This window comes from Lepisma saccharinum, chromosome 4 (genome assembly GCF_977018435.1).
Source record: "Lepisma saccharinum chromosome 4, izLepSacc3.1, whole genome shotgun sequence".
NCBI lineage: Eukaryota > Metazoa > Arthropoda > Insecta > Zygentoma > Lepismatidae > Lepisma > Lepisma saccharinum.
Genome location: NC_139232.1, coordinates 41,523,207 through 41,538,599, shown reverse-complemented (window position 1 = coordinate 41,538,599; position 15,393 = coordinate 41,523,207). Strand labels below are relative to the sequence as shown.

The 15,393-nt window shown below is 46.2% G+C and overlaps 1 protein-coding gene across 1 annotated transcript; it reads right to left on the bottom strand.

The window, feature by feature from the left end:
• Nucleotides 1–6,636: 6,636 nt before the first annotated feature.
• LOC145986899 (uncharacterized) lies at nucleotides 6,637–8,370 on the bottom strand. Its single transcript, XM_083121366.1, has one exon. The coding sequence runs from the start codon at nucleotides 8,368–8,370 to the stop codon at nucleotides 6,637–6,639; it is 1,734 nt and encodes a 577-aa protein (XP_082977492.1).
• Nucleotides 8,371–15,393: the final 7,023 nt, after the last annotated feature.

The window sequence follows — 15,393 nt, the reverse complement described above, 5'->3', positions numbered from 1 at the left end:
CTTCACAAGATCAACAAGGGGTTCAGATACCTCCTCACCATGATCGACACTTTCAGCAAGTACGCTTGGGCGATACCCGTTAAAAACAAGACCGGGGTCGAGGTCAGCAAAGCTTTCGCTTCTGTTCTCAAACAGAGATCCCCTTGTTTCCTGCAGACCGATCGAGGCAGGGAATTCTACAACTCTGCCTTCGGGAGGATGCTCAAGGAGAACGGTATTCTTCACTATTCAACCTACAGCGAGCTGAAAGCAAGCATCGTGGAGCGATTCAACAGGACCCTCAAGGGGCTCATGTGGAAACAGTTCACCCTCCGCGGGAACTACAAGTGGGTGGATCTGGTGCCCGAACTGGTGGAGGAATACAACAACCAAATTCACAGGACGATCGGGATGAAACCCTTGGAAGTGACCAAGCGAAACGAAAGGTGGCTGCTCTCCGAAGTGTACTGCAAACGAAACACTGGCGAAAAAATCAAGAAAACAAAGTATAAAATAGGAGACAAGGTGAGAGTGAGCAAGTTCAAGCGCCCCAGAGTATTCGACAAAGGTTTCACTCGAAACTGGTCTACAGAAATTTTCACCGTGACCGATGTTCTCCTGCCTTCATCACCTCCCTACATCCCCACCTACAAGCTGAAGAGCACCGCGGACGGTGAGGACATCGAGGGTCGATTCTACGAACAGGAACTGTCCGCCACTAGGTTCCCGGACACTTACCTTGTGGAGAAAGTGCTCCGACGCAGCAAGGGCAAACTTTACGTCAAGTGGCTCGGTCTTCCCTCTTCGCAGAATTCTTGGGTTGATGCTATCGATATCGTATGAGCTGGGAGGTGACCAAGAGGCTCCCGGACGTTGGCGAAGGTAAAGGAGGAAAGTAAAATGGCGAATTGCTTCCCGAAAGTATCAGATTTCTCATCGTGGGGCCCTCGGGTTGTGGCAAAACCACATTGATGGTAGACAATTTCATCCTGGCTCCCCACTGGCTCGATTGGGAGAGCAGACACCTGTATGTCTTTTCCAAGAGCCTCGAGCAATTGAAATACCGGCAGCTGATTGCAATCTACGACGATCTGGAAATAGCCACCTTTGCCTCGCAGATGGTACCTTTGGACGAGAGTCGTGAGAATTCGGTGGTTGCCTTCGACGACGTCATCCTCGAGAATCAGGAAGAGGTTCGCAACTACTTCACTCGAGGTCGCCACAAGGGCATGGACTGCTTTTACTTGGCTCAGACCTTCTCGAAGATCCCCAAGCAACTGATCAGGGACAATGCAAACTTTATTTGCTTGTTTCGGCAGGATGCCACCAACCTCAAGCACGTGTACGACGAGTTCGTCGGAGGGGATATGACGTACGAGTCGTTTTGCAACCTCTGCACGCATTGCTGGAATGCTGACGACTACGGCTTCGCCACGATAGACATGACTTACAAACCGACCCAGGGGAAGTATTGTAACAAGATCAACGAGTTTATCGTGATGGAAAATGTAATATAATAGTATGAGGTGAAGAAAAAATGAATACATCACGATCTGCTAACCTTCCTGTGGAGCTGCTCTATCAGATATTCAAGATTGTGTCGGGTAGAGAAGAAGATAACATCCACAGAATAATTGATATCGCCGATAGTTCGCCAGCGTTCGCCGTGCCGTGTCAGTTGATCATGAAGGACTACATATTTAAAATCACGGGGAAAAAGATCGTGAATACCGAAGATCTTCACGCAATAACAGACGAAATGGAAGACATGCTTGATGGATATCATAAGCAGAGTGTTAGAAAATTTTCAGATGAATGGTACGAGATGAACAACAAAAAAGATAAGATTATCAACAATATCATTTCATTGACAGCTCTGTCTTGTTTCTTCCGTCGAAATAAAATAACAAAATTGTAAGAAAACAGATAGGTTCAAAACTTCATTTTGCAATGTCTAAAAGGAAAGCCGAAGAAAACATCAAGTTGACCGAGTACCTTGCTAAATGATTTAAAGGGTGGAAGGAGCATAAGAAGTGACAGGAGCAACCGCTCATCGATGCGATCGGTGACCTGGGCAAAGAAATCAAAGATGTTGCCGAACATAACAAGAACTTGATCACAGAGTTGGTGCCGGTGGCAGTTCGCAACATTACGGACTATCCTCCCACTCCTCCTTCACCCACCACAATTCTCCAACACTTCCAACTGCCGTCGCTTCCCACTAGGTTTCCGTCGCCCAGCAGCAGCAGCAGTTCGTCTTCCGTCGAGGGAATAATATTAGGACCGACCGCAGCCAAATATCTGAGCACCAAAGGCGATGACAGAGACGAAGTTTTCGGTTTGTATCCATCACCCGACTCTTCCGGGAGCGTCGTGTGGAAGATAGGCAGTTGGCACGTCACGTTCGACAAGGACGATATCATCATCTACAATGAGAGCCGAGCGGGACGCAGAAGTTTCTTCAAGAAGTACGCAGGCACGCCGGGACTATGGGAACTGATCACTAGAAAACGCCCCGATGCCAACGTGTATTCCGAAGAGGATTACGACAATTACAAGGAAATTCTCAAGATGACCGATGCTTTGTATCAGAACAACGACCCATCTCAGAACAGGGTCAAGTCGAGTAGCAGCGAGAAGTACAGGAACATCATCAAACCGTTTTGGAATGAAATCAAGCAGCAACCTGGCACCACTCGCCTGCCTACCGGCAGCGGTATCAAGCACTACTCCAATTTGCCCGTGGAATTCGTGTGGCTGGACGATGTTCGTAAACTCGTGAACCGGCTGCTGGTCATCGCCGGAGAAGAAAGGGCCGGAAACCGAAACTTTCACAATGAAAAGGTTGGCATCGTGGACATGATCGTTTCCAAACTAAGCCGCTTCATCGTTAACGAACCGAAAGGCATCGGGTATCTGATCAACATCATCAACATCTTGCACCCGCGATTCTGGAAGCTGGCGGAAGGGAAGGGACTCATCAACGACATCATCAACAAATTGCCTTTCGAGATGCATATTCCCGGCTACCAATACTGCGGTCCCGGTACTAAATTGGACGCGCGACTGGATCGCGGTGATCCGGGGGTTAATCCCTTGGACGCTGCCTGCAAAGACCATGATATTGCGTACCGGGACAACAGGGATCTCGCAGCAAGGCACGATGCCGACATGCAGTTGGAACACCGGGCTTTCCGGAGGGTAGTCAGCAGAGACGCCGGCATGGGTGAAAGACTGGCTGCTCTGGGAACGACAATGGCAATGCATACGAAAAGAAAAATCGGTTGGGGTTTGTAACAAATTTGTATTTATTTCATTTCAATAAAAAATATCAAAACTGTTCAATGATTCTCTCGTTCTTTACATCCTAAACAAACTTTTTCCCTGCAATCAGGACCACGCTGCATACTGTATTGTCTGGGATCGCCTCTTGGAAATCCACGACAACCTTGATGCTCGTGCGGTCGCTGATCACCACCTGCTTGCGTTTCGATGTGTTGATCACGTACATCGGACGTTTCTGGATAAACTCCGCTGGCGTGTAGTACATGTCGGTAGATCCTTCCATGATGACCCTCTTGAACGCTGTGTAAGCTTCGTACAGCTTCAGGTAATCATCTTCCGTGAGGTTGTAGTTCTCTCTGGGGAAAATCTCGTTCCGCCCGTTCTTAAGGTAAATGTTCCTAACTTTGCAGTAGTCGAACATTCTCGAATCCGCATTCTGACTGCCGTCGCGACCGGTTTGAAACACAACCACCACGAAGTCGGGCATGTCGTACTGGATGCTGTTGAACTGTGTCGTCACGTCGAACTCGAAGTATCGCCCGGACACTGTCCTCTGCAAGAATTGGTACATCTGAAACTCGAGCGGGATGTTCGGGTTCTTCAGGATTTCTGCTTTGATCTTCGTGGCGTGGTTAGCTTCGAATTCGATGATCGGCATGCGAAGTTCCATGGATTTTATCACGCACTTACCCTCGGACGGGAGGCTCGCATCGTCCACGGCGCCCCCAGCCTTCGCGGATTTCCATCGCAGAAACAAGTTGTTGTCGTTGGACGCTCTCTTGAAAGTGACCCTCAGACCGCCCTTCCACATGATTTCCTTGTAGTCGGAGAAGAATCCATAGAGGAGTCGCAGAGGGAATAGCACGGTGCTGAGTTTCCCGGGTAATTTGTTGTCGGTTTCAAAACCCGCTGCTTTGTAGTACGAACTCTCTGGCTTCGAGAGCGTCATGGTCACCACGATGGTCGAAGTTAGTCCGGGGTTATCCATCCGGTCGATGACTGTACCATGCTTTCTCACTTCCACCTGGGAGAAGAGGTGAGGGACGAGATGGTCTATCAGAGGTGAGGGACGAGATGGTCTATCAGCCTGATGTTGGCTCCTGCGGGGTAAGCTGCATTTTCGTCCCTAGTGACAATTTCGTATCTGATGTAGAGGTCAGCGCGATGAGGATGCACAAACCCGTCACCAACGTCCACATCAAATTCGATGTCCTTGTTCGGTTCGTTGAGGTTGCCAAACGTCCTTCTGTTGGGAGGGAAGGACTGCAGTTCGTAACTTTCTACGTGATCCATCACGTGCTTTCGATTAACCGTCTATTTTATTTACAAGATAGCCAGTACGGGCGTGCTCGTGGCTCCGGCGAAATCCACCAATTCACCTTTCTCGTTCGTTATAGTCAGTTCTACTTCACTGAACTTGTCGTGCTGGATGGGAAAAAAGATTGGTTTGGCTGGTTCGTAAAGAATCGGCTCCAGGAATTCCGAATTGGGCTTGAACGTTGCAATTATACCGGTTTCCTTGTGTGTTTGGTCCCGATTTGCGTCCGTCGATACAACCATGCCCTGAGCCAGGTTGCAATGTACGTTCAAAGTTTCTATGGACAGGAATTTGGGAATAGAGGACCCAACGTGCTTGATCCCCGGCGCCAACCTGCTGTCGTTAGAGAAACCCAAGAGCTCCCCGATAGATCCGAGGTTCATTTCTTCTGTGGCGGACGTAATCTCCACGCGATGAATGACCGAACTCTCGGACAGGATGACGTTCGAAGGCAATTGGGCTTGTAGCGTAGTCAGGTTATATTGTCCAGGCGAAACGGTGATCTTCTTGCTTCCTATGTGGAGGGTGTTGTTGTATTCGGTGACGTTGCGAATCAAGTACATGCTGTAGAAAGCCACGAGCCCCAACGACTCTTGTTGCAGAGTGCTCCTGATTACATCGTAATGCAGTTTCAGTTTGAGGATTGAAGTCTCGCTGGACAAATGCAGGACTAGCATTTTTATTTTATCGCTATTGTTTTATCAAATCCGTTGCTCTCTGAAACATTTCCAACGACGTCGAGTCCCCGCTGCCGGTTAGTTGCGAAAGAATGAACAGCATTACGACGCAGAGATGACCGCAGACCACTTCGTCGAAGCCCTGCATCCTTTCGTCGTTGTAAAATATTTCGGACGTCGATTTCAGGTAGTTCGCAAGCGCGAGAAGCGGAACGCCACCGAAAGAATCAAAAACAAAAGCACTTCCGTCCTCGGCAATCCAATAACATACCCAGTGGGTTCCCAGGTTGAGAGAATTGTCCAAGTTAACCACTCCGCTTTCGCCGCCACTTCGGGGTCCATTAGCAGGCAATGTATCGGACATGAACACACCTCTGAAGTTTATAACGTTGAACAATTCAGCTAGAGACTCAATATCTTCGTTTGAAAGGGGCACTTTTTTTTTAAGGTTGAATTTCTTCAACGCTGCTGCGGTGGTTTGTTTCTTTGTTCTTCTTCTCTTCAATCCGGAACCAGTAGCGTTCATCTTGCTTTCCACGGCGAGGTTGTGTCTTTTTTGCTCTTCGAGCTCTTTTGTGTTCTTCTTGGCATCGATCACGGTTTTCGCGATCGCGGCACTACCACCTGCGAGACTTCCCACGGCTCCGAGAGCAGCGAGGATCGTGGGAATGCTGAAAATGAAACCTCCCTGCTTTCTTGACCTAGACTTCTGCAACTTGCTTAGCTGTGGCCTGCTGAGAAGGAGCTTCATCCCGTGCCCCTTCTTTAAACATTTGTTTTTCTTCTCGCGTTGCTTCTTCGTGAGTATAGAATCGATGCCCGAAACCTTTTTGAGTTCCGAGTAAGGGATTTGATAAGCCACTCCTTTCGGACGCATTGCGAAGAACTCCTATTTTATTATGTCTGTTTATTTACTTACTGCTATCCGTGAACTGCATTCTGCTTCAGCTGCTGCCTTCTTTTCTCTCTGTGCCACCCCAAGACCAACATTGGGATAGTGTAGGAAAGAACAATAAATGGAGAGAAAAGGTTTTGGTGATATGAGACTGCTGCTTATTTCAGCAAAAAAAATAGATGGATGCCGGAAATGAAGTAAATAAAAAAGTATTTTGTGTGTATGCGTACAATTTAATACAGAAGCGTGTGTGTGCGCGCGAAGTGGATTCGTTACAGGATTAGCCTAATTACAGATATTGCATGATTTGGACTTCTCTCCGATTGGTGAATAGCCCCATGGAACGGTGTGAATACCACAGTTCAAAACTTTTCTCTTGTCGTCCTCTGCATCCAACGCCACTTTGTTCAGTTTCACGGTCTTCACATCATGGTCTATGCTCTGGAACCTCCTCTCTTCCCACAGGATGGGGAGTTTCTTTTTCAGGAATTCGATGTAATCCTCGACGTTTGACTTCCCCTGAACAGTGCTTTTCCAACTCCCTTGGACTTCTTGATGGTGGCAACGGTCGTTCTGATACAATATGATTTAGCCCTGAGTCCCACGAACTCTCTGATGATCTCACCGTTCATTTCGTCCTTCATCAATCTGGGAACTTTCTTGTTTCTTGGCAAAATGTTGTAGGGGTTCGGCTGTGGATAGCCCGAAGTGTCGAAATGTTCCTTCAATTCGGTTGTCATGCCCCTGTATGGATCTTCCTTCATCACATAAACGAAACTGTCCGTATCCATGTAAGCGATCTGGATTTGATTTTTGTATTGTGACTTCATGATGTTGTAGTGGAACTCATACATTTGCAGTTTCGACAGTTCGAGAATTGCAGCCCCCACGTACGTCGGTTTGTTGAACGTAATGCAGGATTTCTCAAGATGAAGCAACGTCAGGTTCTCGTTAAAAATTTTCCTGCTCTTGAAGCGTGGGTTGGCAACCCACTTCATGCATTTTTTTTCGTCCGAAACTATCTTGACATCCTTGTATTTCCTTACATTCTCCATTGTTTTTCCGTAGATGGCGTTGTTCATCAGTTTATACATATCCTTATCCAGGTCAGATGTCGCCACCTGCCGCTTCTGGGTGTTCATGTTGATGTAGGGTTCCAGCCATTTGCCCTGTGTGAATTTCAAAACTCTGTGCACTTTAGTTAAAACAAGACCCTGCTGGAGATAGAATTTCAGCAGTTTGCAGTGCACTACGTAATGATCCTTCCTCTCCAACGTCAGAAGCAGTTTTGGTTGATTGGAGCAAGGAGGAGATTTTAGCTCAGGCGCCAGAGGAAAATCCGAATGGAGCTGGTGCAATTCTGAAGGATACTCTAAGTCTACCTCCGCGAAGTATCCTGTCGATCCTTCAAAATTATCCTCTTGAAGCAGATGTTTCAGTCCTTCTTCGGTGATGTCTGACCACTCGAAATTAGACTGTGGCAGCTTCTGTGTCATCGCATAACCATACAGGTTGTTGGCGTCCAAGTATATTATGTAGCTGGACTCCTGATTGGGATCGTACTCGTCTCCCATGTACTTGTTGTTTGCTTTCGCATGTCTTAAACAACATTGCACGATGCCGCCCCTGATACATTTCTCGATGAAAAGCTGCATGTCGCATTGATCTTCCGCGAAAAGTTGCAATCGAATGCTACTGGAATACAACATGGCATTCCAGGTGAATCCCGGAAGACTCACGAAGTGCGCAGGGTCGACTTTGTAATCACGAATAGCGGTTTGACGAAACGCTTGGAGCATGTCGAATAGGAGAAGCAAGTCCAGCTTCAAGTATCGATCGTGGAAATCACCCAGCGAGCAGCATCGAAACTCGTTCCACATACGTTTGGCGTGCGCATAGTCTTCGTCGGAACACACGGAGTCCTTCAAGGTTGAATTAAAAGCGTCTTTCGACGGAAGATCCGTCTCGTCGAACTTTTCGGGCCCGTCGACGTACTCATATGGGTACACTCCTTTCCTTCGAATAGCGTCCAAGGACACATCTGGGAAATTATCTCTGGTAACTTCCGGCATGTCCAACATGGCGACACATTTTTCGAGGCTAGCCTGGAGAAAGCGGTAAGAATCGATGAATCTAAGTTCAATTCTTCTGTATTTTGGCTTCTTGCCAGCAGCGCACAACGTGCACTCATCGTCGCAGGGGATCATTTTGCTCATCTTACCATGATAGCCCGGTGGAATATTCACCCACTTGCTGATAGTAATGTATTTCTCGTCGGTCTCGGCAATCACACGGATGGATTTTTTATCATAGCCCAGCTCTTTGACGAAATGGTGAAGATCATAATTGCTGAGGCCGTGGAAAAATACCGGCACAAACTTGGCAGTTTGAAGCTTCAAATTGCATCTATAGCATAACGGACTGATGTACTGACCCGTTACGTGATTGTGGTGTGTCACTTTTATCACACAATCATCAAATTTGGACAATGTGTTGCACAAACAAATTTCAATTCTTCGTCTTCGGTAAGATCATTCATGGGTTTAGTCCTGAACAAAACATCACCCCATTCCTCCACTTCCTTGACTAGGAATTCCAGGAAGCGTTTTCCAGCCTCGGGTGCTTGGTAAAGAATCGGTTCCTTGCTATCTTCGTCCGCTCCTACCATCCAGTGCACGTAGTATGCGAAACTGCAAGGTATGTGCTCGTGGTAGGCAGTAGTTGATGATTTCGCCGGATCGGGGTCGCAGATCGCCATGGGCTTCAAGAATGCCTCAAAGTCCGCAACGATGACAACGGGGACCTCCAGCTGGGACTTGTACCTTCTGAAGAAATGAGAACCACCAGGGAACACGCACCTGGATGGTTGATGCTGCAGGCATTCTCTGAGGTGATCCTGCAGTCTCTCCTTGGCGGTTCTTGAACCTAGGTTGCTGAAAAATACCATACATCGATAACAAATTTCGATTTGATGTTCATGTTTTGTTATCTCGCTTCTGACCAGCTTTGAAAGATCACGGATGAGGCAATAATGGTGCTGTTTCATACTTTTTATCAACAGCATGTGCACTACATTCACCTCATCACCTACAATTTTGCTGATCAGAAGCGGAAAAATATCTACTTTTTTGTTGCTGATTGTATATCCGTACACATTTACACCGATTGGAATCTTGTTTTTTTGTTGATCGGCTTTTTCGAATTTTTCGATTTTTGTCAGCTGCACAGGAAATGTAACGTCTTCGAAATATTCATCCAATTCATTCTCGTACTGGCTGTAACTTCCAACGCGCGTAGAGTTTTTTGTTTTATGATGCAAATGGGCCAGGAGACACCATTTGAAACACTGGTTGTCGTTGTTTTTAATGTTAAGAACGGCTTTATTGTTTTCGATCACCTGCGGGAGCTTCACGTAAGTCGATCCCGAAAGAGGCTTGTATTTGCTTATGTTGATGTTGATGATATGTGTAGTGTTGCAAACACTCCAACCCGATCCTTTGCCTTGAAATTTTCCTGCTTCCGGACGATCTCATTCACTAGCTTGTCGTAAAGTTCGCTTATCACCTCCCTCTCACTTTCCAGCAGAAGTTGTTGCTTTGTTCTACTGGAGAACATGTGAGTTTGTTCCGACGAATGCTTCTGGAACAACGAATCCAAAACCATGTCGAATTTGAAGGGGCCCTTGTCGAGAGTGGAAACCAAAATCTTAACCACTTCTGCTTTCTTCTCCTTCAGGAAAATTTCGGCACTGCAGGGCAAACCCCTATTCTCGCTGCTGAGGCTGTAATTTGCCAACATATTCCTGAACGTTGTTCTCTTCGGCTTAATACATTCTGGGTCGCGTGCTTCAGCCGATTCTGTGATCTTCGTTCTCTTTCCATGGCTCAACTGGTTTGAAGACTGCTTTCGCTTTACCCCACTCTTCTGATTGACGATCAAATTTTTTGTTGTTATCACTTTCCTGGATGTTGGGGAAGGTTTGGTGATGCTGGCGGGTTCTTTCGACGAACCAGGTCGTTGAATACATCTTTGTTTATGCCGACTTAGATTGGACATGGTTTGTGGGATACTACAGAAGGGACAGTGAACTTGGGGTTCTTTCGTCTTCGGAACTGCAGTGGATGTGTCTTGTGACTGCGACATTTTTCTGCAACAGAGAAAACCAACTTTCAGGGATATGCAATAGGCTATTATATACATATTTGGCCATTGTTTTGATTCGAATCTGTAAGTAAATAGTAAATCGCATCAAGATGCCGAACAATATCATCGGCCACTCCAGAGCCGGCACGGATACTGAGCCACCCGACAACACTGAAATTCTGAAACTCGACCAACGAGTAAAGAAACTTCGCAGCGACCTGCTGACTCTCCAGAACACTCTGTCCTCGAGCCTACAAGATGAGATCACAAGTCTGCAGAAAACATTAGTGGATCCGATCCTGAAGATCGAAGCGGAATTCAAATCACTGTTCGCCAAGTATTCTGATTTAGCATCCTTGGAAAGTTTGAGCAGCATTCACGAAACAGTGAACAACCTGCGAGAGGAATTATCTAACCTACAAAAATCCAGAGACATTATTCAACTAAAAACTAAGTTTGAGGAACAGAAAACAAACATCCAAGCTAGCTTGAGCGAACTTCAAAATATTATTTCTAACATTAAGATCCAACTTGAAACCAACCCAGCACCCGAAGACATACTTCTGATCAAGCGAGCAGTGACCGATCTACGAAACGAACTCGGTAGTTTTCGGGATGAGATCCCGTCTCCGATATCCTTTGCAGAACTTGAAAACTCGGTGAAAAACATCAGGGAGAAACTTCAAACCGTCGAAGAAGCCATTGCCAACTTTCCTTCGTCCGAGGAACTGAAAATTATAGGAAAGTCTGTGGCCAACATCAAACTGCAACTCGAGACGTACGAGGATTTCGGTAAAATCCAAGGCACCGTAAGACACATCGAGGACACTTTGTCGACCATGAGAACTGATCTATCGACCGTGCAGGAAGCTTTGGAATTGAAATTGCCAGGCATAACGGAAACCCTGACCACACTTCAACAGCAAATTGCCAAGCTGGAAAGCCTTAACACCGAAACCGAACTTTCACACTTCCATCACCTGATCGACGACATACAGAGCAAGTTGGAAACACTGCAGCAATCAACCCCCACACAGGACGACATGACGCGACTCCGGGATGCGCTAGGTACGGTAGCCGACGCCAGTGAGCTGGACGCCGTGAGAAAAGCTTTGACCGCGCTGCAGAATACAGTCGTCAACTTACCAACATCGCAGGAACTGAAAGCCGTGAAGAGGACAGTGATCGTTTGCTCAAATCCGAGGACGTGAAAAACATTCAGATTGAAATCGTGCAAATTCGAGACACCATCGCCACGATGCCCACTAACCAGAACGTCAACGAGCTGCACACTCTGTTCGCAGAAATCAGGTTCACGACCTCGCGACACAAAACTCCAAACTGAGGCTCGTCGAAAGCTTGCAGCAGATCATCGCAAACGTGAAACTTCGAATCGACAACGTGGAGACCGGTCAAGAGTCTGCTTTGGCTGATTTTACCGACAAGCTTCGCGAACTGAACGAACACTTCAAGCAACTTCGCGTGGAAATCAAGATCAAACCTTCTTACGACAGCATCGTCAACCTCTTCAGCGAACACCTGGAGCCCATACAGAACAAACTGGACGATGTGCAGGAGGAACTGCGAGCCAACGTCGGCAGCCTGAACGTTAGCCTCGACAACTTAAAATCGACAGTCGTCCTAGAGATATTCAGCATCCCAAATCGAGAATTTCCGTCCCCTTTCAATCCACGAAGCCAACTCTACATCCTCACTCCTGTCAAAGCATACCATCAATTTTACCTCAGGGGAAAACTTCAGTTTGTCAAGAAAACTTACTGGTCGCTACTGCGAGCCCTTCACTATCCGACTATGACTGTGACGAATATAGGGGACGAACCTAAAGTCCGCAAGGTAGAGCTGGTTGATTTCGCACATCCCGAAAGTGGAGAGACTTCATATGCCGAGGATGCTTCGCAAATCATAGACATTCAAGTCGGTGATAAACTGTATGTAGAGAACCCCACGCTCTCACCAGCACAAAATCCCATCGTCATCGTGTTCCTTTTCTCACATGACGTCCAGTAGAAGCAAGTAAAATTTTGTTATGTAAACTTATTAAAGCTCAAACGAGACTTTCCTGATTAGCACAAAAATACACTGATATTGTGCGATCACGAGATAATTTGAGTTAATAATATGCAATGTAAAAGTAAATTCCAAGTTAACTCAGGTTAATAAAGCAAGTATAGCTCGACCACAAGGAAAAAAACCTTCCCTCAAAATCGTTCGCACATCTTCCCTGCCGTTATCAGTGCTCGGGGCAGTATTGCCAGGTCAGACTTGAAAAAATCGGGAGATTGTTTCTTGGGAAACCAGAAGATCTGCTACAAAATCCGATGATCTAATAGTAGCGGATGAACGACCTTCTCGGGGGGCGACATAGGCGTGTGCACTGGGGGCAAGAGGATGTCTGCAGATTTTTTCCAGAGAGGGAGAAACAATGTATTTTTATCAGGCGAGTAAACGAGGCATATTACCCCGTATAATGTTGCCCTCTCAGAAAACACCACTTGAGTTTGAAATTATCACGTTTCTACATCCCTATTATAATAATGGATGTAAATTACTGTAACTGAAATCAACTCAATTTTCGGGTGGGATAAAATACAACCATCTAAAAATAGTAATGTACATGGATGTCCGCAGGATTTTTTCCAGGCAGGGGGCAAGGAAGGTATTTTTTTCCAGGGGGGGCAAAAGAAGGCACATTTTCTCCAATAATAGTGTTGTTCCCTCAAAAAATATTGCTTAAATTTCAATGTATCATATTCATGCAATAATTAACACACATTATTGCAGCTGAATTGAAAGTATATGTGAATGCCCATGGTAATGTAGTAATAGTAATAAAATAATAATAATGTCCTAGCACATCGTTTGGCATAATTTCACAGTTCAAACAGCACTTTTCATGGCTGAGTGGAGTTCCACTCTCCCCTCCATGTTCAAGTAAGGTGACCAGGAAACTTGTTTTTGAGCAGGCCGTCGGAGGTACCATAGCAATAGTTTATTGTGAAATCCTACCGAGAAATCCCGTGAAGTGTCTGGCAACATTGACGTTGGCCGCTCTGAAGGCTCCTTCCTCCTGTCTTCTTCCCCCACCCGCCAGCGCGATGGGGTCTGTGCAGGTTTCTTTCCTTGTGGTTCCACTATAAAAACATAATTGCTGTACTTACCTCTGTTGAAGTAAAGCTGTTCTTTCTCCTTCTTGCGAAAGTTTTCATGCAATTGAACACAACGTGCACCACAAGCACATATAGATCTCAGTCACTAGAGTTAATACAGCAAAAATGTCACTAACAATTCACGGCAGGAATGCTGTTAATATAGTCACTCGGTCACCTTCTCGCTAAGCACTGCGAAAAGTCGAGGCGATGTATGACGTGGTAGGAAACGATATCGATCCGTCTAGGAGTTGACCTACACACATCGTTCCGTCTTGCTCACACAATTAGAGGAAAAGAATCGCGTAAGTAGCATTAGCAACGACTCCTATACAAATATTTTTATTGGTAAGGATTTTCTTTCGAAGCCCTTTTTTTCCCTTGCGTAATTAACCAAGAACAGAAAAGAGGTTCATCGGTAGAGGAAATGCTGGAATTTGTATTGTTTCTTTGTTTTCGAAAGCATACTTCATCCCCTGAAGAGCACTCGTTTTGATTTGTTAGCTAAATTTAGCTTGCAGCTCAAACAATGCATGATAGAATAAATGTTGCCAACTCACTAGGTTAGTTTAACTTGTAAAATATTGTGGTGAAATGTTGATGGCAGAGCTGCCAACGCTGACAGTGAGGTTAACATACACCGTGAACTCTTGTAATATACAGCGTAAAAGGCTACGGTTCACTACTGCCCTATAGGCGCTTTCCCGTGAAGGTACTGTGTTAACCGTGAAGGTACTGCTCTATAGGTGTTTTCCCGTGAAGGTTAAAATATACAGCGTAAAAGGCTACGATTCGTCCAAAATTACCGTGAAGGTACTGCCATATAGGCGCTTTCCCGTGAAGGTACTGGGTTAACCGTGAAGGTACTGCTCTATAGGCGCTTCCCCATGAAGGTACTGGGTTAACCGTGAAGGTACTTCCCTATAGGTGCTTTGCCGTGAAGGTACTACTCTATAGGCACTTTTCCGTGAAGGTACTGCTCTATAGGCGCTTTCCCGTGAAGGTACTGGGTTAACCGTGAAGGTACTACCCTATAGGTGATTTCCTGTGAAGGTTAAAATATACAGCGTAAAAGGCTACGATTCGTCCAAAATTACCGTGAAGGTACTGCCATATAGGCACTTTCCCGTGAAGGTACTGCCATATAGGCGCTTTCCCATGAAGGTACTGGGTTAACCGTGAAGGTACTGGCTTAACCGTGAAGGTACTTCCCTATAGGTTCTTTGCCGTGAAGGTACTGCTCTATGGGCACTTTCCCGTGAAGGTACTGGGTTAACCGTGAAGGTACTGCTCTATAGGCGCTTTCCCGTGAAGGTACTGGGTTAACCGTGAAGGTACTGCTCTATAGGTGCTTTCCCATGATGGTACAGGGTTAACCGTGAAGGTACTTCCCTATAGGTGCTTTGCCGTGAAGGTACTGCTCTATAGGCGCTTTGCCGTGAAGGTACTGCTCTATAGGCGCTTTCCCGTGAAGGTACTGGGTTAACCGTGAAGGTACTGCTCTATAGGTGCTTTCCCGTGAAGGTACCTTAAAATATACAGCGTAAAAGGCTACGGTTTGCTACTACCCTATAGGTGCTTTCCCGTGAAGGTACTGGTTTAACCGTGAAGGTACTGCTCTATAGGCGTTTTCCCGTGAAGGTACTGTGTTAACCGTGAAAGTACTGCTCTATAGGTGCTTTCCCGTGAAGGTACCTTAAAATATACAGCGTAAAAGGCTACGATTCGTCCAAAATTACCGTGAAGGTACTGCTCTATAGGTGTTTTCCGGTGAAGGTACTGGGTTAACTGTGAAGGTACTACCCTATAGGTGTTTTCGGGGGTTAACCGTGAAGGTACTACCCTATAGGTGATTTCCCGTGAAGGTACCTTAAAATATACAGCGTAAAAGGCTACGAATCGTCCGGACGATCCAGCTCCGCCATTTTC

Bases quoted from the DNA above. Each gene is read 5' to 3' on its own strand.
- LOC145986899 (XM_083121366.1), bottom strand. From the start codon at position 8,370: ATGAGCAAAATGATCCCCTGCGACGATGAGTGCACGTTGTGCGCTGCT.